We start from the raw sequence: 24456 nt of genomic DNA on the forward strand, positions 1-24456 counted from the left end.
GGCAAATACTGGAAATTTAAAGATTTACTTCTTGGACAAAGCTTTTAAATGAAGTTCCAAAAAGAATCATATATTTTATAACATTAAGAATATAAACAAATATATTTTATAACATTGAGATATAAACAAATATATGGGGTTCTATAAGAATTATGGGCTTAAAATCTTTGCCATGTTATATTTCAGAATCAAACAGAAGATAGTTTACGAAAGGAACTTATAGCATTACAAGAAGACAAGCATAATTATGAGACAACTGCCAAAGAATCCCTGAGGCGGGTCCTTCAGGAAAAAATTGAAGTTGTCAGAAAACTCTCAGAAGTAGAGGTATTTACTAATTCCATTTTGCCTGATTTTAAAAATATAAATATGGTGTTGAGATCATGCAAGTAAATCTTTAGTGTGTTTACTTTTTATAACAATTTGTTTGATTTGTGTTTGTGCTGAGAATTCTAGGATGCTCTGCAGATTTTTTTATCATAAGATTTTCCATTCAATTGTTAGTGTTCCCAGAAAATATTGGGTCCATATGTTGGGCTTATATAGTCTCTGATTTTAATTGTTTTTCTATTTAGGTACATATATTCAAATCCTCCATTTATTTGTATGTATTTAATCTTTCCTAGGCAGGGGATTGCTGTTAGTTCTTAGGATTGATCCTATCAGAATACAGCATGTTAAGACCTTCCAGTGAATAAGTTGGGGGTTTAGGGGGGTGGGGGAGGGAGCACATCAAAACTAGAAAGTCTCTGCAAGATTGTTTCCGTCAGATAATTATGCAAGCAATAATTAGGTCCTGTGTAAAAAAATAAGAGTTTCAGTTCTCCACTCCCACTTCTTCAAATAACAAATATAGTATATTGCTTTATGGCCTATATACTATACTATACTACTATACTATTTTGAGATTATCTATTTGTCTGCAATAGTATTACAGCCTGCCTTGCTGTACTAACTACAGCATATTTATGGTACTAAATATCCTAAAGTTTTCAGTTGAAGCTTAACTGTTATTCTGGTTAGTCCAACTTTGGTATTTTCTGCTTTCAGTTCTTTTCCACCCTGTAGATATCTTTGCTGGGTAAACAGATTGCATGCTGCTTTGCTCTTCTTGCATAGTTATAGTATTTCTATTATAATCTCTCTTCAGTGATGCTGAATCAGTCTGTACCCTGCATCTTTTTTCAGCAACTCAGGACTACCTAATTTAATTTTTACTTGCTAGCCATTTTTCCCTTCCTTCTCTCTGTATGTAATACCACTCACTTCTGCAAACTCCTTAGATGATTTTAGTCTCTTTTCTTCATTATAGACTCTACAAAATCTTACCCAGCCTCCAATTATTATTCATAATCAACTCTGTTTATGGTTGTATGCTGGGAGATCTTATACTAGTAGTATGACATTGCTTCTCTTTGTTCTGTCACATAGATATTTAATAACTGTAAATACATGGTATAATAAGATTTCTTAATGTCTTAATGATTTTGAAGTCATTTACTGAAACACATAATTTGTTCTGTTATCCATAACTACTTGTTATCTAAATTCACTGTTCAAGTTCATTGTAAATATATATTAAGTGTATTTAATGTTTTAGAAGGGAGTCTAAAATTATACCAATGTAACAAGTATACTTTCTCAATCAATGTGTGTCTCGAAGATGTAAAATTAGGCAATGCTTCTTGTAGCACTGCTTTTAAATCTGAGAATGAGGTACCTAAGATTGGCCAGTAGTGATTTAAAACTAGCACAACTAATTAATGAAGCTTGAAATTATTCTTGAAGCTAATGAAACCACAAAAGAAAAGCAGATAGGCAATGCCATCGATCTTGGATATTAATCTTTAAATGTTTCTGTTCCTGATGTAGCTTTTTAAATAAGTTTAAAGTTGTAATTCAGTGATGACTTTCATCATTAGTATTTAGCCAGTTATTCCTAGCTTCTACTTTAATAAACAAAGGTTGTAATTTTATTCACATATGTTCTATAAAAATTAAGATATTACAGATATACATTAATTATTACTATCAATTTTGGATGGTATACTTGGCAGAAGAATATTTTAAGTGATGCCCTATGCATTTGTTGGAAAATTAGGGTAATTATTATATAACTTGCTTTGATTACAAAAGTTAGTTCATAAAATAACTTTTCTGTTTTAAGTGGTGTTTCTTTCTGCTTGCAGAGAAGTTTAAGCAACACGGAAGATGAATGTACTCACTTGAAAGAAATGAATGAACGGACTCAGGAAGAATTGCGGGAATTAGCTAACAAATACAATGGAGCTGTAAATGAAATCAAAGATCTTGCTGACAAACTAAAGGTAGATTAACACTTTTTATTTATTATGCTATAACAATTAATCAATGAACACATACCATGAATATGGCCCTTGGCTAAAGATATAATGTTCTTTCTAAGTTTAGTGACTTGAATTATTAAGTTTTATTAATTATTATTTATTATTTATTAAGAATTATTAAGTTATAGTCTTTAAAAGAAGATTTCTTTATTACTGAGATTTAAAGTAGTATCTGCCAGAAATGAATAGCGTTATGCAGAAAATAAAAGCTGTAAAGATAATTGCTTGCGCATACCCTCTGCAAATGGTGGAGGAATCTTGTCAGCTTCCACAAATCACTTCTAAGCAAGATATTGAAAGTGGGAAAGAGAGACAAAACTACCAAATATCACCATCTCCAACTCATATGTGAAGTTTAAAATTAGATCCCAAAAGCTGTGGATAAAAAAAGTAATATAATCTTCTCTATAATAGTTTTTCCTCATCATCACTGTTCCTTGTTCTAATGCCAGTGCTTTATATACTTCCAGACATTGATGTTATTACCATTAATTCCTTTGTGCTAGGCAGTTTGAGGGTTTCAAAGGTGTAAATTTTTTTAGGCAAGTATCAATCGACGACAGCCTCCTCACAGACAAAGAAGAATAAAATTAAGATTACTTCTTAGTAAAAAGCACATTCAAAACAATTCTGAGCCTAGCTCAAGTGAAAGCAGTTAAGTGGGCAGAATCAGTTCTAGAGAAGTATGCTGAGCAGTTGAACAAATGTATTTGTAGCTCAGTAAAATGTCAGAAATGGTAAAAAAAGAAGAGGTATTTCTTTTTTCAGTAACTAAAGTGCCAGATATAATGGTAAATTGTGTTTTTTGAGTTCATCTGAAATAGCATTTCATTCACAGATCCTTCAAGGGAAATGATGACTGGACAACTTCACAGATCACCTTTATAGATATAACTCAGAATATTATTTCCATTTTCTATAAGCAGACAAATACATGCCATCTGCCATTTTAATATGCAGTTGCACCTTAATTTATTGACTGCAAGTCTGGCAACTATTATTGTGCACACAATAACCCAAATAAAAGGAGAAAAAGTTCCACTTATGCATTTCTTTGACAATGCAACATTATGCAAAACTTGTTTCTTTTGGACTGAATGTGTCCTGGATACCTCATTTTTTTGTATGCAGTATAATATTAGAGGATTCTTGTCATTTCTAGATAGTGTCTTCCTCCCCATGTCCATTCTGTTTCTGATGTCTGTCTGCTAACACTACATCTTTCATATGTCTGCAGCTACTCATGTAATTTGCAGCTATAGTTAAAATCCATGTGGCAATGGAGTTTCCTTATAAAACTGCTATGCTGATAACTACATAATTAACATGGGGTATTTAAATGCAACAGATGAAGCTTAAGTTCCTTATCAACTCTGCAGCTAACTTTTCTATCAATTGCTCAGATTTTTTTATAACACAGAATGTATTCTGAGAATATGGCTAGCAAATTATTTATATTCTTTTTATAGTATACTAGCTGATAACCAGGTGTTGCCCGGGTATTTATTTATAGGAGGAAAATATCCAGATGAAACATAATTTCTAATGTTGGATTTCCCCCCTTACCTGAGGAAGCCCCTTTATGGAGTACTGTGAAGCCATTACCATGGCAACTCCACTGCACTATACAGCAGAAGCCATTTTACGGCAATACAGTAAAAGACATTTTAAGGCACAACATGTTGTATCTTAACAAAACACATCCTGAGAAGTGTTAGGTATTTTTTTCCAGAGAGTAAGTTATCTGTGTATCAAGTTTTGTTGAAATTGCTTGAGGCGTTCCAGAGTTATGGTGGAACGCGCGCACGCGCGCGCGCGCGCACACACACACACACACACACACACACACACACACACACACACACACCTATTTCTATATACCATCTTTTTTGGCATATAAGACACACTTTCCCCCCTCCTAAAAGAGACTGAAAATTTGGGTGTATCTTATACTCCGAATGTAGCCCTGCTCACCCATTGGCCCCTATATTTCAGCCTCCGTGCATCCTCTTCCTGGCTGCAGAGATTGCCACCAACAATGGCTTGTGTTTTTGATCTCCGCACATTGCGTTTTCAGCCTCCAAATGTTCGATGCACGGTGCCCAAAATGGCTATCTAAAACAGCTGCTGCCTTCTCTTGCTCCTTCCCCGCTTTGTCTGCTTTAGTCACTGAGGATCAACTGTGCTTTTGGAGCTGTTTTTCAACCCAAATACGAGCTAAGTGGTCTTCTGTGCTTTGCCTGCTTTTGTAATTGCTGCTTAGAAGCAGAGCCCCCATCATCCCCAACCTCAAAACCGGCGAGCAAACTAATGTGCTGTGTGCTGAAGCTGACCAGGCTAAGGACTAGCCAGATGAATATCTGGTAGGCAGAATATCCCCCCCCCCCTATTTTCCTCCCCAAAAACTAAGGTGCATCTTATACTCTGGTGTGTCTTATACTCTGAAAAACTGGTATATAGAAGATGATTCTTTTCTTTGTTTTTCTTTTGTTGTATATTTGTGTTTGCTCTTGGAATTAGAAGCTTGGATGAGGGAATTAAATGAATGATTTTTTAAATACTTTCCTATTGGTCATCTGGAAAGAGGCCAGACACATTGACTTATTGTGTAACTTGCCTATGTTCTGACACTGCAATGATGAGGATGCACAATTGGTTTCAAAATTATTTAGAGATTGGGGGAATATTGACAGTGTCACATGGAAGTCTCCTGAGACATGAAAAAGGGTATTTATGTTTGATTAAAATAAAGCAAGAAGGGTATTGTTTCATGGTATAGCAGTATATACTTTATAGAACCACCATTTCAATTTTGTTTTTAGCTACTAGACAATGAAAACAGTATTAAGTGGTTTCATAAAAGCTTTTATTAAGAGGTGATTGCTTTCTCTTGCTTTGAATAGGTAGCTGAAGGTAGACAAGAAGAAATCCAGCAAAAAGGACAGGCTGAAAAAAAGGAATTGCAACATAAAATTGAAGAGATGGAAGAAAGAGAGCAAGAACTTCAAGCAAAAATAGAGGCTTTGCAAGCAGATAATGACTTTACCAATGAACGGCTAACTGCTTTACAAGGTAAGTCCAGTAGTCCTAATATATTGATGTTACTCTTTTTTTTCTTTAATTGTGAAATATATATATATTTTGGAATTCTGTTTTCAGTCCGGTTAGAACATCTTCAGGAGAAAGCTCTTAAAGAACACAACAGCTTAGGTAGGTATGACCTTAAAGTACTTTGCTTAATCAATTTTTATAGAATAATAACATAATGTTATAACTCTTGAGCAGTGGGAATATTTTAAAAATATTCTGGTTCTTTATAGCTTCATTTCTGGAGCATTGATAAATAAACATCTAATTTTTCTTAGTGTTAGCTCATGAAACGTCACAAAATATATTAAATAAGAATAGAATATTTTTGGATACAGCTAGGAACCTTGGCCGCAACTGTGTTTTTTTTGTGTGTGAATAATGACATTATTTGAGATCAGGAAAAGTGACAATTAAGTCAAACAGTTTAAGAACCACCAGAAGAAAGCTAAATTTTCAACACTAATTCATCCATGTAGAAAGGCATGTGTGCTAGTAAATATATTCTGAATAATTAGAATTAATACAATTTGTTAATTCTAGGCATACAAGTTGATGACTTCGTTCCTAAAATTAATGGAAGCACAGAAAAAGGTAGGGTATTCTCAATGGTTTTCTTCTTACCTTGGTCTGTGCATTTTAGATTATGAACCAGCTGTGTTCTATATAAAAATAAATGCAAATACTATATTTTAAAGATTAAAATATTAAGCATGGACATTTTTATTATATTTTAAAATATTTTAAAATACTGTCCAAATATTCTGCTTTGGGACTGATCCTGCATCTTTCAAATGCCAGCAGAGAAAAATTTTAATAGCAGAATTTTGTATCTATATTAAAGAGTGTGTTATAGTGAGGTTGTCATATTTAGAAATAAATCTTGCTGAATTCACTTGGACTTCCTCCTAGACACAAGTGTATGAGATATTATCTTTTATTTGGCTGTTAATACTGCATTGCAATTGTGGGGAATGTATATTGTTATATTGTTAATAAAATCATCAGACCTTTTTTTAGCTTTTTAACTTCTACCTATATTGTTTTTCTGGATTAAGGTAGATGTTTTATTTGCCATTTGTTTTTTTAATTTCTGCTAAAAAAATTACTCTTACCAAATTCCATTGAAGCTTTCAGATATCTGGGCTTTCTGCCTAACATTATTGCCATGCTTCCATACCTAATGCAGCAAGACTTATTTATAGTCAGCTGTGGTGATAATATGGTTATAAAAGAACGAAGGCGGCAGAATTGAGGTTCTTTTCACTTCCTCTAGGTTTTTGGTATTGTATAACGTTTAATCTTAGCTAAAATGAATCTTCTCTCTTCCTTCTACTTACTTATTAAAACGCTTGATTAAAACAATATCTGCATTCAGTTTAAAAGTCTTATCTGCGTTCATTTTAGCCAGAATTGGTAATTTGTTATAAATGTAGGTTTAGGTTTATTGGTTAGGTTTATTGGTTTTGTATGCCGCCCACTCCCGAAGGACTCCGGGCAGCTCACAATAAACAGGGAAGGGAATAAATAAGACAATACAAACAAAATGTATAATATTATGCTTATTTAGGGAAAAATAATTGAAACATGCATGAAAACTGCTAAATAAATATAATAATAAAAATGGAAGAGTACAATTCTGTCAATTACTGTCTGAAATCTGGATCCTTTTATGTCCAGACCAACCAAGGCGAGATAAATGTTACTAAAAATTAAGTAATAGTGGCTTCTATTCATTAGTTTTCTTTTTGATAGTTATTTTACATAGTTTCTTGATTGTTCCAAAAGCAAAAATGTAAGAGATTAACTATGGAGATAACCAATAACAGCACACAAATACAATTTTGGAACATTTTTGCAGTTTGACAGTCCATTTAATTTCTAAAGTAAAATATATTTAAAATCAGTAGTATTTACTATTTGCTTTTATACTGAAATATTTTTACATCCTTACTTGTTTATTAACAGATATATTTACTTGTTTTGCTGAGTAAAAGGAACTTTCACAACTGACATTTCTCAGACTATTTTACTCCATTCAAAACTTGACAAATTATTATTCACTTTCTCATTAAGTATTATTAGGCAATTTCTGCTATTCTTTTAGTTATATTCTGTTGGCCTCCCTTTGTCTACTGCCCTTTCATTGTTCATAACTTTTCTCAGTACTTTACTTGCATGTTGCCGTTCTCGCTGTGAGATTCATCAAAATATCTTCTGCCTTAATTTTTTTTCTCTTCCTCTGATATGCCCAGTTTTCTTATTAAAATCTTTTGATGTTTATCACATTCTTTTCATTTTCATCACCTTGGATCTTATAGAGGTTACAAGTAACAACACAAATGGGATCTTAATTATTTTTAGAACACCGCCCCAACTGCCAATCCCATCTTCTTCTGTAGGAGTTACAGATGCCAAACTTTCAGCCTTATATTTTTTTTTAAAGAGGTGACCACATGGTGGTCTGTTGTTGCCTCAGAACACCCAGTATTTTGGTTCTCTTATATAATATTAACAAGGATTAACAATCCTCTAAAATGGTAATCTTAGAGGATTTCCTTTGGATTCTGCTCCAGGCACTCTATTCTCTGTTCTATCCCTTCCTCATCACCACCTGTTATTAGGCCTTGTATTTATTTTACTAAAACCTCACTACTTGTCCCTATTACAAGAAAAGAGGCCAGCCTTTAGCCTCAGAATTAGGACTCTGCATTATAGTAATTATTTGCAAAAAAAACCAATATTTGCGGGGAAACCACAAACATGTATAATGTAATTTGACAGTCAGTACATTGACAAGTTTCTGCAATTTTCTTGGCAATATTTCAGAAGTAGTTTACCATTGTCTTCTTCCTAGGGCTGAGAGAAAGTGACTATTCAAAGGCATTCAACTGTTTACAGATTAAGACAGAACTAGAATTCATAGTTCCCTTGCTACTTTCTAGTGCCTTTAACCACTATACCAAACTGGCTGTTTACATGAACATATATTAATGAACACAACTAACTGTAATGTATGCAGAATACGATGATTTACAGTTGAAATTAGAAACCTGAGAAAGTGAGACAAACCGAAATGTAAAGATTTATTTCTGTAAATGAAAAATATGTGACTGATCATATTTATTATGGATAGATTGTTAAAATGTGTAATATAATTACATAGGTATCAAATGGATCAAAAGAACAAATATTTGGATTTGAATAAGAGAGAATACTCAGTGGTACGTTAGTACTTGAAAAGTCACCCTCTTTTTGACCAAATGTATTTCACAATTTTAAAAAAGCAATGGATTAGAGATATGACCAATAAAAACATTAGTTAATTATATTAAAGATCAATCTGAAGTATCAAAAACTTCTTAAGCATCAGCCATGACTAATTTCATTTATAAAAGGAAATCTGATTAATTAATATCAACTACAGTATTATGAAAATGATTTAGACATTACTTAATCAGGGATAACAAAAAGTCCAAATACCAAACCTCAAAGTTTTTGCACAGTTGAGGAAGTGAAGTTTGTTCCACCCAATGATATGTGGATCAAACCAAATTCAATGCATGGTTTCAAGGAAAAAAAATGCCTTTCAAATGGAGAATGAATTATTTATTGTTGCTCCAAGAAAGTATATTGCAATAATATAATGAAGAAAATTTTTACAGATATTCCTTGACCATGAACATTTTACATTGTTAAGATAATTGATACAATCTCCTAATAGCACAATACCAATTTTAGGAGGAGAAAAGAATTTCACAGACATGTTTACAGTACAAAGAAAAAAAGACAAAAAAAGTGGAAGGAACTTATTGTCAGGGAAAATCTGCTAAAAATTTGGAACCTTCTGAGAATAAGGATAAATCTGGCAATTTTATCATTAATATCACTATCAATTGCTTTTTATTTCAAGGATAATTACAATAACAATCATATATGCCAGAACACATAACCAAATTCAGAAAACAGTTTAAAAACATGGCAGGAATTGATTAATAAAACTTGGTTAAAGAAGTTTAGAATTTATTTAGAAGTTAATAGAACAATAAAAAGTCATCTCAAGAAAGAAGGAAGCACTTTAAGAAAGTTAACGTTAAAATGCTTTTACAGAAATAAGATAATCTGTTGAGACACATCTATAAATTGTTATTGAAATATGATGCAGACACAGAACAAATTAGAAGCTCTATGATTAAATGGATGCAAATCTTCAAAGATGCAATTACAGCAGAACAATGGGAAGGGTTATGGGAAAAAACAATAAGATGTACTCCAACCCACAGTTGGAGATGATAAACAAGATGAGTAAACCATACAATAATAAATGCTGGATAAAATAAAATAAAATGCTCAATAAAAAAGGAACATTCTTTTACTACATGCAGTGGTTATGTTTAAAAAAAAAGCCACAACCAGAAGTATTAGAAGAGAATACACTGAAATGTTCAGAAATTTTTTAAAATAAAATTTGAAATGAAGCCACAAATCTTTTATTAGGTATAATTTCAGAGAGCAATCTGCTAAGTCGCATGCTAACAAAAATAGCATCCAATTTGACACAACATTAGAAAAGTGAAACTCTGTTTACAATATAAGAATGGGAGATCAACATTGGAGTTTATGAAATAATGGTACAGCATATATTCGTAATCAAATTCAAGAAGGAATATCTCTGTTACCTAAAATACATCACATAGCAAAGAAAGTTCAGACATTTGAAATATAATTTTAAGGAAAAAACGATGTTAAGGGATGAATTAAAAATAATAGATGAAATCATTTAAAAAATATAAACAACCAGCTTTAATTCTTCAAGAAAAGGACAAATACTTATGTAATGATTAGTGGCTAGGGATAATGGAAAATAAGGTTAAAGTAAGTTTATAGTTCCCTTTTAAAGATTTTTTTTTAATATTTGAGGATTTTTAAAAATTCTGTTTATTTTCTTTATCTCTATCAATTTTTGCTGTCAGTATGTGAAATGACCATGCTTATAATAAAGCCTCAAAAGAGGAGAAAAATAAACAAATTAAGATTTATTGCAGAAATAGGTGCCCTGTTTACTGATTTCATTGAACAGTTGTCCAGTACAGACATTTGTTTCATTGAACAAATATTCAGTGCATACATTTATTAAATTCATTTGTTAAATTATAAAGCTTATGCATTCTGATCATATAAACATATTGCAGATCTTTCATTTACATGGTATATCACTTGTACTTACTGCAGAAGTATTTTTGTTTGTGCCTTTTTGAGGCATCCCTTTCCCCTTACTTCATATCTGAGGCTTGTATGTTTTGATTTGAGCCCTCAAAGATGGAGATATAACCTAAAGGTTTTTCTTTCTTTACTATAGAGCACTTTCTTTCAAAGAGTGGAGGGGACTGCACTTTTATTCATCAGTTCATAGAGTGTCAGAGTGAGTACACAGCATTCATCACATTCACTAAAAAGCCTGTCCTATATAGAATGGGAATAGTGATAATTTTGTTGAGGAAACAAGCAATGACAAACTTTTAAAAAAATTCATTACATCGGTTTAAAAATCTCAGGTCCCTTTAATTAACAGAATATATTATTTCACACGTTTAAAGGTGAGCAACTATAATATGCAATATTAATAACTATTGAATACTTGTGATAGGCAATAAGGCATGTGAGAACTTTATTTTTCCCAACTTTCACACAATAATACTGATATAGGTTAAAGAAGGAATAAATCGTTATTTGATAAACAAATCTTGAAAACATTAGGGATTTGTTCTGGCAAACTTTTAGTTTGACATTATACATTCAGTAATGCTAAATCCCACAATCTAATATTGAATCTTTTTATTTCTTCTGTCTAATCCTGTCTGATTATTGGGGACTGCCTGGAGAAATCCCTGTAATTTTCTTGGCAAGGTTTTTCAAAAATGGTTTACCTCCTTCCAAGAGCTGAGAGAAAGTAGCTTAAAGTCCTCCATTTGCCTTTGTACCCAAGGCAAGACTAGAACTCATGATCTCCAGGTTTCTAGCCTGATGCATTAACCACTATATTAAACTGGCTGTTGAATCTGCTTATAATTTCTATTAATTAAAATCTTAATACCACTTTTATATTTAGGATAGCTACTACATACACCAAAACATTCAGCACAAGCTGATTATTCTTTGGAAATACATGGCCCTAATTTATATATTTAACTCACAGTTCACTTTTCTAAACTTAGAAGGATTAAATCCCTTGATGTTTTTTGGCATAGGAATAACTGTCAGAACCAGTAGTTAGCATTAAAGAACAAGAAAAAAAGTTGCAAGCCAGATTCATCGTATGTATGGGAAATAATTAGAAGCAAAAAAAAATGGGGAGGGAAAGGGGTATTTATCAAGCCTATCATTATAGATTAGCAATAGTGAAACCTCTTACATCAAGCAATTATTGTTGATGATAATGTTGATGATATGTTTTAATATTACATGAACCAAAGTGTAAAGAAAACAGAATTTAAAAAGTGTCTGTTATTGACCTACATATGTAATTATAATTATTATATACATTTAATATATTTTAGTTACTCTACATTAAGCAAAACCAGATGAAGGAAAATAGAGAAGATTACAATTTATAATACTTTCCTTATAGTCCTAAGAACTTACCTAAGTAAGCAAATGCATTAGTGCAAACTAAAGATACAAAATGTTCATTTCTTAGAAATGGAGGCATGTACAATAGCAAAATTATGGAACACTTCCAGTCATTTGAAGAGATTTTAGTGGTAGATTTAGAGAAGCAAGATCCTGTACCATCACAGAACCCTGAAAAGATTCCATTGGAATCAGATAAAATATTTAAAAGAGGTGTTTCATAAAGTGTGTTAGCACAAACAAAGCATCTCCTTTCAAAATATTATAGCAGAGCACAAGTGTTCTGAAAGATCTAGCAGCTATCCTAACTGCTTGTGGGTGTACAATACAGGTAGTCCTTGACTTACAACCATAATTGAGCCTGAAATTTCTATTGCTAATTGAGACAGTTGTTAAGTGAACGTTGCCCCAGTGAATCTGGCTTCCCCATTGACTTCCTCGTCAGAAGGTTGGAAAAGGTGATCACATGACCTCAGGAAACTATAACCATCATAAATATGAACCAGTTGCAAACCATCCAAATTTTGATCATGTGACCATGGGAATGCTGCAATGGCAGTAAGTGTGAAAAATGGTCATGTCATTTTTTTTCAGGGGCGTAAATTCAAATGGTAAGTGAAATATAAGTCTAGGGCTACCTGTATGTGTATGCACAGTGGTTTCCCTTTAAAGCAGGGGTGTCAAACCCCATTTTTTCGAGGGCCAATCAGTATTGTAATGGGGGAGAGGGAGACACTGGATGGATGCAGCACTTTGCTGGCCAAAATGAGGCGCAGGGAGGGCTCGCAGTGGAAGCCGAAAACACCCCTCCCTGCGGCTGGCAGAGGCACTGTGGGTCAGTCCTTTGATATTTCCATGCTGGCCCCACATGCCAGATTTAAGCACCCCAGCTTTAAAGGCTAAGAGCTCCAATAGAATGGGGGACCCATTCTGTGACCTCTAGGCTGGAATACTGCAACGTGCTCTACATGGGGTGCCCTTGAAGAGCATCTGGCGACTTCAGCTAGTCCAGAATGCGGCCGCGCGAGTGATTGTGGGTGCACCTCGGTTCGCCCACATAACACCCATCCTCCGCGAGCTGCGCTGGCTACCTGTTGATCTCCGGGTGCGCTTCAAGGTCCTACTTACCACCCATAAAGCCCTTCATGGCAGTGGATCTGCGTACTTGAGAGACCGCCTCCTGCCAATTACCTCCTTGCGACCTATTAGATCGCACAGATTAGGCCTCCTCCGAGTTCCATCTGCCAGTCAGTGTCGACTGGCAACTACGCGGAGGAGAGCCTTTTCAGTAGTAGCTCCGACCCTTTGGAACGATCTCCCCGTGGAGATTTGTACCCTCACCACCCTCCAGACCTTCCGCACAGCCCTCAAGACCTGGCTATCCCGTCAGGCCTGGGGATAAAGATTGTAATCTGTCCCCACCCGAATGATGAATGTTGTGTTTTATTTTTACTTGCACTGTTTTCATGTTTATTGTTTTATTGTCTTGTATCCCCCTCCCTATAAATTGTAAGCCGCCCTGAGTCCCCTCAGGGAAAAGGGCGGCCTATAAATAATAAACATAAACATAAACAGACCCCTTCAAAGCAATTATTTGGGCTTTCCAAAAGACTTGACTGATTTCACAGTTTGGGATTATACTGGTGTACCCTACAATGTACCTCTTTGGAATATTCTGCATAGCCCTAATTTCTAGATGCTGCCAGATAATGAGATAATGTGATTACAAATAAATAATTATAAAAAGACAAAATAAATTTGTGGAAGAAAAAATTAGCTAGCTAGTTAAACTAGTAATTGTGGTTTCTCTTTTTGCCTCCCAGAAATTTAGGTCTCTGTGATGATACATTTTTTAAAAAAAATTAAAACCAGTTTCTAATCTTTAGGAACCATGAACCTTTGCTGTAGTAAGAATGACATAATTTTATACATCTAAGAACAAAGTTGAGAAGCATATGGGGACATTTTTCAATCATAGTTGCACTTATATTCAGGAAAGGCATATTACACATTCACTATTCGTGGTTCTGCTACATATCGGAGGTCCTTGATGGCCTATTCTTGAAATGGTAATACACTGTTCCAAAATTTAAAAGAAAACCCCTTAGGATTGTCATTGGAAGAATTGTTGTACCGAGTCATAAAGTAATATATTCAAATTCTTTATGATTGAGCATAAGTATCAATTTTGACCACCGTTTATTTCAGTAACTAGACTTATACATTGAAATATACCCTGTTCTTTCTTAGTCTGTTTATCATAAACCTTGAAATAGTTTTGTTTAGTTTGAGTGTATTTTCATAGTCTTTGTACATCACATATGAGTTTGAGCATCACATCTACGTTTGTATAGACCATTGTTGAAAAAGTTCTAGAGCTGAATACCACCAATTACATTATTCACAGTCCATTCTGGGCTGATTACTGATTTCTGTGGTTTTATTCTTTTTTCCCCCCATTCATATTTAATTCTTTGAACTATCTTTTTTGTAATTATGGCTCTTTGAGTGGTCATCTGTATTCATTGAATCCATCCCTCAGTCCTGCTACATATGCTCCACAGACCATTGCAGTTGTCATTGTAAAATGAACAGGACCACACGTTTCAGAAGGCAAGGGAGAAGAAAACTTACAGAACGGTTTAAAAGAAGTTTTGTGCAAAAGCATTGGCATTTATGCTATTCATTGCTTAATGCCTACTAAAATTTAAAATCTTTCCTGCATTTGCATCTTACAATTATATTTAATTAATCTTCAATAGACTTTGACTTGAATAAATGAATTTGTTTTGCTGAGCAAATTAATTTGGAAATTTTGCTATATTTCAGTTATTTGGTGGTCTGATTTTATTTAATTTGACAATGGACATTAGTATTTGTAAGTCTTCAGAATTATTTCCAGAACTTCTCACACTTTATCATTTTCTTTTTTTGCTTGTTGTGCCTTCAACATACTACAAAATGTGTATTTTTTCCCTGCCCCATTGTCTTATGCTACAAATGGTTTATGTCTTGTTCTTTTCTGATTTACTTTCTGTCTTTTTTCTCTCCACTGATACTTCTTTTGTCTCTTGATCTGACTTTTCTGTCTACTTTTGTATAGTGCTTTCCTGATTGTGTAAATAAAAAAGAAAGCTACCAAACTCTGACATTTTTCCCTAATTGTCTTAAAGGTTCCATCTAAAAGCCTTTTTAGGAATCATTATTACAGATAATTAGAAAAAGACATAAATATATCTCTCCCTTCAGCTATATATCAGACAGTAGCTGGAATGCTATATATTCCAACTTTATAGGAATATAATATCAGTGACAAATAAAAATAGATATCTGTCTATGAAGGAGCTGTAAGTGGGAATTGTACTACCGTTTACATCTCTGCCTCTTCAAAATTATTTAATCTTTACTTCTGTATTCTTAGTGTCAAGAATCGACTATCAGTTAATTAGTACTTCTAATAAAGAAATGTGACGTATGTTCACATGTTGAATAATACCATATTTTTGTACTAACATCTAAAATCTTTAGATAAAATTCCATAGGTGAAATTTATTAGTGTACATGCATGACCATTTCATGGGGATGGGGGATTCCATAGGAATTGTGGAAAAATTATTAACAAGTATTTTCTTTCTGTATGAGTTATCTTTGATACAATAGCTTAAACTCTTCTGTTCTGAAATTTATTAAAAAGTTTAGATGTGTTGCTTTAATCCCTTTTGATAAAATATCAGCAAATGAATCATGGATTAGAATGCTATCAGTGTCAATTAGTCCTGATAGCTCTAAATTATTTTTATTATTACAGACAGTATGCTTTTAAGCCAGATACAGAATTCTACAAATGAAAAGGTCCTTTTATGTTTCATTCTTAAGAGTTTTTCATGGGTCTTTACAATGGTGTGGTATGATGGAAACAGAATGTTGGGCTAGTAATCCTCTATCATATGTTGCAGGATTCTGACGGATGTCTGTTAGAGATTCTTTAATTCTTTGAACTAGTATTTGGTGACCTAGATGTCTTCTTCCAATATAATGAATCTATATTTTTGTGCTTCAGTTCAGTGTTTTAATATTTTACTAAGGAGTACATAATACTAGTGTTATAATTCTTTTATTCAACTGGAAAAGTCCGTTAATTCTTGTGCAGGGAAGTATGAGGTAATACTGCCCTGTTTAAATTTGGGCATGGAATGTAGATTAGAGACACGTACAAAGAATTTGAGCTTCGATAGTAATCCCTATTTTGTTCAGCAGACAAGCTCATGGACGAAGGACATCTTTCCAGAACGGATGAAACAAAGATACTGAAAGGTCAGACTTATAACAATATTTGTGTTTTGAAATATGTATTTTATCTTCAGACCTAGACATTGGACATTTATTTTATGTCAGGGAGACATATTTGAAGAATTATGATAGACAAAATATTTAGCTATTTATCACGTAATCTTAAAGGGCTTCCAAATAAAATATATTTTAAAATGTGAGCTTTAGAGGATTTGAATAAAGAAAAGTTTGACTTTTTTTGCTTTGGGTTATTTTTTTTTAATTTAATGTTTGCAATATGGAATTAATCTAGTTTAAAACAGTTGCCTATTACAGATTGCAGTGAATTACATAATATTCTCATGTTTAGATTTTCTGTTCAGTAAATACCAGTAATTGCATATTAGCTTGTTATCAATTAAATATTCCATTTTTTGCTTTTGATTTTGTCAGATTTATTGCCTTTCAATTCTAGAAAATCCCAGTTCAGATCCTGCCTGCATCTGCTCTCCTGTTTTTTGCAAAGTGCAGGGAGCATGCCATATTTGGAAAAGAATGCAGACAATAAATACAAGTGTAATTTAATGCTTGTATGCTAGTATTATCTTGTAGAATGTTGAATTATTTTGCATTAATATGTAGTATATTCTACTTTGAAAATAATTCAGTCATGTAATTATTAATTTTTTATTGTATCCTTTATTTTATAAGACTAACTAGAAAGAATAATATTATAAAGTATAAAGTACTATATATTATGAACATAATTCTTGATAGATATTAAATTACATCGATGATTTATTATATTTATAACTAATAAATATATGAAATTTAAAAGAAATTGCTTTTAGATTAGTAGGCAAAAGTTATTTTTAAATATAAATACATTAGATGCCAGATCTCTTTCTGAAAAAGGAATTGAAAATTATCAGTGATGAGAAATTTCTCTATCCAAAATCTGGAGGATACCAATAGATCACAATAGGTATCACATTGAAATGATTTAGCAAGGTATAGTGTGCTAGCATTTATTAAATGTTTGGGTTCATTCTTGACTCTTTATTTGAGCTTGTATAGACTTGAACTTCCTATAAAATATTTTGTGAGTTGTAACTGAGATCTAGAATCAAGCCCAACATTTTGAAAGTTGAATCCTAAATCTGTACTCGGTTAACAATGCAGAATTCAGATCATTTAAACAATTAGCATATTTATTAGGTGTGTATATTGCGGGCTACAAAAAAATTATGTAATCAGGATTGTAAATCCTGTAAATTAAGATTGGAAAGGGATTTTGAAAATGTGGACAAAAATTAAATAGAGTTGTGTGATTCGTTCTTTTTCATGCGTTTGACTTGAATGACTCATCATGAGTGTATACTGAAAGACCAGTTGTTCCTTTTATTTCCATATAAGGAAGTATCATTTGCCCAACTACATGTAACACATTTAAATTAGTATTTTCAAATTCATGGGCAAGCAAGGAACATTTTTGGTTATTTTGAACTTATTTGCAGTAAAATAATTTCCTATAATAACAGAATTTAAGAGTAGTAGGTCCTACCCATATTTTAATTGCAATTTATTGTGCAAAAAATCCCAAGGTAGTTTATAGTCCCCAAACAAATAAATAAGTACAATTTGAAAAAAACAAAATAAAGAGTAAAAGCAGTTTAAAACATCAGATAAATGAGAAACAGTAATGTTGCATATTGGGCCTTTACAAAAACTATTAAAATATAAAGGGAAGACAGGTTAATATTTGAAAGGTATTCAAGCAAGTGCAAAGGAAGAATTTAAACAATTATACTGTCATAATTAAAAATTCTCTGTAGTAATTATCCAATTAATCCCAGAAGTAAAGAAACCAAGAGAAAATTTTATGAGCCCACAACAGTTAGCATTGCATGGTATTTTCCAGAACTTAGTACAAGCTATTCAGAGTTTTAAAAGTGCTACTTAGAAATTAGAAAATACTTGGATTTAAATGAACTCTAAGGATTGCTTAAAAGAATTCATATGCTAAATACTAGAGAAGCAGTATTTCACATTATTCACAGCTAAATATTTTAAATACTGATAGTTGGTTTTGTGAGTATAGTCATTAATCTTCTTTAATCATGAAAAAAAAAATTTCTGTATGACTGTAGGACTCATTCAGTGAAAGTATCTTCATATTTGCAAATTACCATATTTTGCAGATCTTGTCAAAATAATTATCTGCAAAAGTACTGTAGCGAAGTTAGATTTTGAATGCTTTGTATTTAATATAGAATAGATGAATAGAAATGAATAGAATTAGAATAACAGAGTTGCATGGGACCTTAGAGGTCTTCTAGTCCAAGCCCCTGCTTAGGCAGGAAACCCTACACCACTTCAGAGAAATGGTTATCTAATCTCTTCTTAAAAACATCCAGTGTTAGAATATTTACAACTTCTGGAGGCAAGTTGTTCCACTGATTAACTGTTCTAACTGTCAGGAAATTTCTCCTTAGTTCTAGGTTGCTGCTCTCCTTGATTAGTTTCCACCCGTTGCTTCTTGTTCTACCCTTGGTTGCTTTGGAGAATAATTTGACTCCCTCTTCTTTGTGGCAACCCCTGATATATTAGAACAGTGCTATCATGTCACCCCTAGTCCTTCCTTTCATTAAACTAGACGTACTCAGTTCTTGCAACCATTCTTCATATGTTTTAGCCTCCAGTCGCCTAATCATCTTTGTTGCCCTTCTCTGTACTCTTTTTAGAGTCTCCACATCTTTTTTACATTGTGGCGACCAAAATCATATACAGTATTCTAAGTGTGGCCTTACTAAGGCATTATAAAGTGGTATTAACACTTCACATGATCTTCTTCTATCCCTCTGTTTATGCAGCCTAGAACTGTGTTGGCTTTTTTGGCAGCTGCAGCACACTGCTGGAGTTAGTAGACACATGTATAATATGTTAGTAGGCACTTCACTGCTGCTTGATTTTGTCTTGTTGTTTCAACATGGCATATAATTGATGTGAAGCTTTTGTGATAGAATTTATTATAAGAAAAAAATGAGTTTGCTGAACAGCATTATGGAACATTTAATATTTTCCTAATCAAACTTCCTTTCTCTTTACTGATGTCAATTTTGGTCAATTGTAATGGCTTCTTTAAACCTTAAAGCTCATTATACAAATATGAAAACTTGTAGATGAATCAAGGGATATAGTTAATAGTTTACTAAGATACTAATGGACAAAGAATAGATTTCCTATCAGTGTCTTTTTAAAGCATTTCATTTTAAATTGCTGTGTTGTCTGTAACATTATATGTAATGTATCAACTTATTGTTACTTCATCCACTTAAGTGTTACAAAGCAGCATTTATTCATAATTGTAGCTCTTTTCTTTTCAAGGTTACAATATAGACACTGTTTTAAAATCCCTTTCCTTTGTCCTGCTTTCTTGATTTATACTCAGAACTAGTAAATAAAACAACAAATTTCTCAGTGGATTTCAGTTGGCCAAAGTACAAATTTCAGACACAAGGTTAAGCAACGAATGAACCAACTTCATCCTGCATGGGTTTATTTAATATTAAATGTATGTTCTGAAAACATTTAACCCAGTTCGAAGAGGAATTTAATCCATGTTAGAATTTATGCTGAAAGTACAGTATCCATATAGTTATACATTTATTTGAATGGAACTAGTGTTTATATTTTACAGAAAATCAGGCAAAAGCTAAAGAAGCTGAACTTTCAGATACTTTGAGCCCAATCAAAGAGAAAAGCAGCGACGACACTACAGGTATGGTTGTGGCATATCTTTCAGTGAAAATTTGGATTACAGTGACAAATTGTAATGACATTTTTAAAAAAATTAATAAAAAAATAATTTAAAACAACTTCTTAATTTATTTTTTGTCCTGTGCTGAGTTTCTAATTGATTTAAAAGTATTACTTCAAATTCTAAAATAATTTCACTTTTTTAGATGCTCAGATGGATGATCATGAATTAAATGAACCTATCGCTAAAGTTGCTCTCTTAAAAGGTAAATCGTTATTTTCTTAATATTTAATGTATTTCAAATAGCAAATAATTTAATATTGGAATTAATATTCGTTGGAAACATGGATTGAAAATTTATTTTTGTTCTCTGTGATTTGCTTTTGATGACTGTTGCTAAAGCACAAACTGGTACTTTATCTATATATGAAATGTAGGTAGAATCCAATACAGAAACAAATTAATTTCAGTCCACCTTATCCTCTAATTTTAATTTTGCACATGAAGCATTATTTTCTTTAATATATTGAGTCCTTAGGACAGTAGGTGTCACTATTCTCACCTCTCATAAATGACGATTGCTGTGTCAAAAGTGATAACTTTCAGTCCAAAGTCTGAATTGTTTGGAATTGTTTCCAAACAATTGTTTAAAAACAATAAACCAGTGTTTCATTCTTGAATAATAAACTCTGAAAAAAATCTGAAATAAAATATCAGCGATACTAGAATTATTTTTAAATATATGTATGAAAAACTGTATTTAAAATCTTAAGACTGATAAGGTTAGAATTAGCAACCTGTTCCTGTCAATTTATATTTTACAACATCTTGCATGGTTTGGGTATATAGATACTTGTCTTATTTGTCTCCTAACCTTTCCCTAATTCATAATGTATAGTTGACTAATTTTATCAGATTCCTATTACTTCACAAAGTAATAGAAATTAAGCTACAGACAAAAATAATGCTTTAAAGAAAAAATGTTCTTTTAGCAGATGAATTACAGGGCGCACAATCAGAAACTGAGACTAAACAGGAAATTCAGCAACTGCACCATGAACTGATTGAAGCCCAAGAGCTAGCTAGGACCAGTAAACAAAAATGCTTTGAATTGCAAGGTGAGATGAAGAGTCCTTTGAGCTGGAGAATTCCCTGGAAAACATTGTACCCCAATACAGTGATTGAAGAGGGCATTTAAGTCTGTGATCTGTTCCTTTTTAATCTAGTATATGATTATACCATACTTTTAGCCAAGTGGGGAAAGGCTGCTATTTTATCAGCACTTAATTGGGAATAAGAACTCAGAAGAACTTAATTCAGAATGTATAGTAGTACCTTTTGGTTTAAGTTTTCAATAAATGTTTAGCTTAAGCAATTAAAATGGAATCAGTCTTTTTCCTTGTTGTCAGTTTTTTCTTCAAAGTACAATGATATCATGAATGTATTAAAAAGTGCATGATATTTTAAACAATTTTAGACAAAGTTTATTAACTAGCACGGTAATAACTTAAATATGGTAATGTACTTACATTGATTATGACAAAATTGTAATGACATACTAAACTAAGTAATCTGTTTAAAAACTAATGCCTAATATATACTGTAAAAGTGATAGTGAAAGTCATAATAATTTCATAATGGAAGTTATAATAAAATGGTATATTGAGTATTTTCATAATACCTACTACAGCTCTGTTGGAAGACGAGAGAAAAGCATATCGATTGCAAGCTGAAGAGTCCACCAAACAAATCCAAGTTCTCCAAGGTAAAAAAAAAGAATCTTCAAATATATAATAGAAAAATGTATATGTTGTTATTGAAAAGAACAGAAACTATAATAATTTTCCATTCAAAATTATTTAAGTAGAATTAAATGTCTGTTGCTAAAATGGTTTGCAAAATCATGTACTATCAGTGACAGGACATAAAAATGTGAGATGGACAGCAAAATAAATAAATGAATAAGTAACTAAATACTTAAATGAACACAAATACTTTTTAAGGATGTTTCAAATGAATGATTGTCTTGAGACTCTTTATTCTCTATAGATTATCATTTAAGAACAATAAAATACACATTACAAATATAAGCATTTGCTTTCCTTAAGTAGCAGCTGCTCATTTACTTTAATAATTATATATAAGCTGCAGGAGATTGGTTGCTGTGGAAGCAAACAAAAGTGCTATTTAAATAGATAAACATAACTATAAAGAAGGAAGCTTTGCAACAGTTGGTATGGTTTTCTTGAAGTACAGGACAAGGTTATACTATAAGTATCCAAGTTGACTTCAACCATACTGTCTTTCCAGTGCATTCTGATTATCTCTTGCCATTCACCAGAATTTTGAGAAGCTGGATTAACTTTCTTTTTTCCTATATTGTCTAGGAGTATACTGTATACTAAAATAGATTTCAAGAAACAGATCTAAATTTAGAGAGGTGTTGTGATAAATGTATAAGCTTAATATGATGGTAAAAAATCCACTCAAAAGGTGCCTCCTATATTGATATTTTTGTAATTTTGTCTAAATATTTCAAATATAATAATGAGGGACTCATAAACCTTTGTAAACTTTGTGTTATAATATCGTAATGTAATGCAAACATTTCTTTTACCTTATACAGTAGCATTACTTTCATAAACATATTTTAGTTATATTTGAATGAACTGAATTTATATACTTCAAATTTTAAGATGATATAATTTCTAATGTTTATAGCTCAGTTGCATCAATTACAAAAAGATATTGAACGTCTTCATGAAGAAAAGGAAAATGTGATATCCAGTACACGGAATGAATTGTTGAGCACTCAGAATGAAATCCTGTTGTTGCAAGATGTGGCAGAAAAGGCTGCATCAGAAAGGGATACAGATGTCACTATTTTACAAGAAGAGCTTCAAAAAGTAAGAGCTGAACTTGAACAATGGCGCAAAGAGGCTTCCAAATATGAAAAAGAAATTGTCAGTCTTCAAGCCAGTTTTCAGCTACGATGTCAGCAATACGAGAATCAGCAGAGAGAGGAAGCCATCCATTTACAAGGTATAACAACTGTCTTAATAATAATTTGTATAAAAGTGGGCTTGGGGGCTACATTGCTTTTTCATTAACAAAAATTAGGTTAATTACAGAAATTGAGATAGAGTAAATAAACATTTGAATTTTAGTTACATTGTAGTAATATTGATTAATAACTTGATGAACTTTAAAGTTTGATACAGTAAACAATTTCTTTAGTCCTCAACTGTGATGATGCAACATGTAATTTGAGAGATTTCTACTGTTCAGAAAGATTTAGAAATTTGAATAAAATTGGGGGGAAATTGGTTTACGTTTACCTTTAAGACTTGGAAGCTTATTTGGTGATGCCAGGCCAGTCAATAAAATGTCCCATGTTTCTTATATATGTCTTGACAGTAATCCATGCCATAAGCTCACTGCAGTGGATAGCTATGTTATACATTTTAATTATCTCTTGTAAAGTTATAGAACAATAGAAAAAATGAGTTTTTAAGTCTAATTTTTAAATGATCTGTTCATTGTGTTATGATGACGTTTTCTAAAAGTTCATTCTATCAAATTCTAAAGATTATTACATTGTAAGACTTTATCAGGATCTTTTAATGCCCTTTTCAAATCAAATCATTCAGTTTAGATTGCTATTATGGAAGAACAAGCAGTGATTAATTTAAAAATGTTGTGGCACTTCTTGTGTGAAAGGTTTCAAATAAGGATGTACACAATTTACTAATTCTCCAGATTGTCCCTTAGAAGTATGCTAAAACTATTCTGAACCAATGCTGTTCTGGAGATAGTTTGGTAGTTTCTGGAAACAAATTCTTTGGAAAAGAAGCAATTTGATATGTTTTGGACATGGCATTCTGGACAAAACAGACCTATTTTGGTCTAAATTACCCATGGAATATGTGGAACTATTTTTCATTTTTAGGATTTAATTCTGGAAATTGCTGAGCCTCCCAGATCCAAAGAAGAAACAGACAGTTCCAGAATTCTCCTGAATGTTCATTCCCAAATCAGTGGGCTTTACACATTACTAATTTCAAGTGTTTTGTTTAAAAAAGCTCAGCCCACAAACACTGATTTGAAAAACCAGTTTTTAATCCAAGGCATATACATTCACATATAATAAATCTTTTAAAATAATTATTTCTAAGCTAGCTTCAAGAATGTTATAGCATTCTTTGCTTTGTAGGTGAGCTTGAAAAGTTAAGAAAAAAATGGACTGTTCTTGAATCTGAATGTCTCTCATTAAAGAAGGAGAATTCTTTGCTTGCATGCGAACTTCAGCGACAGGAGAAGGAGCTGAATAAGTAAGTGCCACTG

The 24456-nt window shown here is 32.4% G+C and overlaps 1 protein-coding gene across 13 annotated transcripts in view; it reads left to right on the forward strand.

The window, feature by feature from the left end:
* Positions 1-24456, forward strand: part of SLMAP (sarcolemma associated protein) — a 92867-nt gene that overhangs the window by 58879 nt on the left and 9532 nt on the right. For 2 of the 13 annotated variants that reach the window (XM_032209251.1, XM_032209264.1), the window contains 13 exons: positions 187-327; positions 2190-2327; positions 5270-5438; positions 5526-5576; positions 5997-6047; positions 10813-10875; positions 16338-16397; positions 20053-20133; positions 20318-20377; positions 21105-21230; positions 21803-21877; positions 22834-23154; positions 24326-24443. In XM_032209251.1, the coding sequence (XP_032065142.1) occupies positions 187-327; positions 2190-2327; positions 5270-5438; positions 5526-5576; positions 5997-6047; positions 10813-10875; positions 16338-16397; positions 20053-20133; positions 20318-20377; positions 21105-21230; positions 21803-21877; positions 22834-23154; positions 24326-24443 (1454 nt within the window). The remainder of the gene's footprint in view (positions 1-186; positions 328-2189; positions 2328-5269; positions 5439-5525; positions 5577-5996; positions 6048-10812; positions 10876-16337; positions 16398-20052; positions 20134-20317; positions 20378-21104; positions 21231-21802; positions 21878-22833; positions 23155-24325; positions 24444-24456) is intronic. The other 11 variants (XM_032209254.1, XM_032209253.1, XM_032209255.1 and 8 more) reach the window with 11 other exon arrangements.

This window comes from Thamnophis elegans, chromosome 2 (assembly GCF_009769535.1).
Source record: "Thamnophis elegans isolate rThaEle1 chromosome 2, rThaEle1.pri, whole genome shotgun sequence".
In the NCBI taxonomy this organism is placed as follows: Eukaryota; Metazoa; Chordata; class Lepidosauria; order Squamata; family Colubridae; genus Thamnophis; species Thamnophis elegans.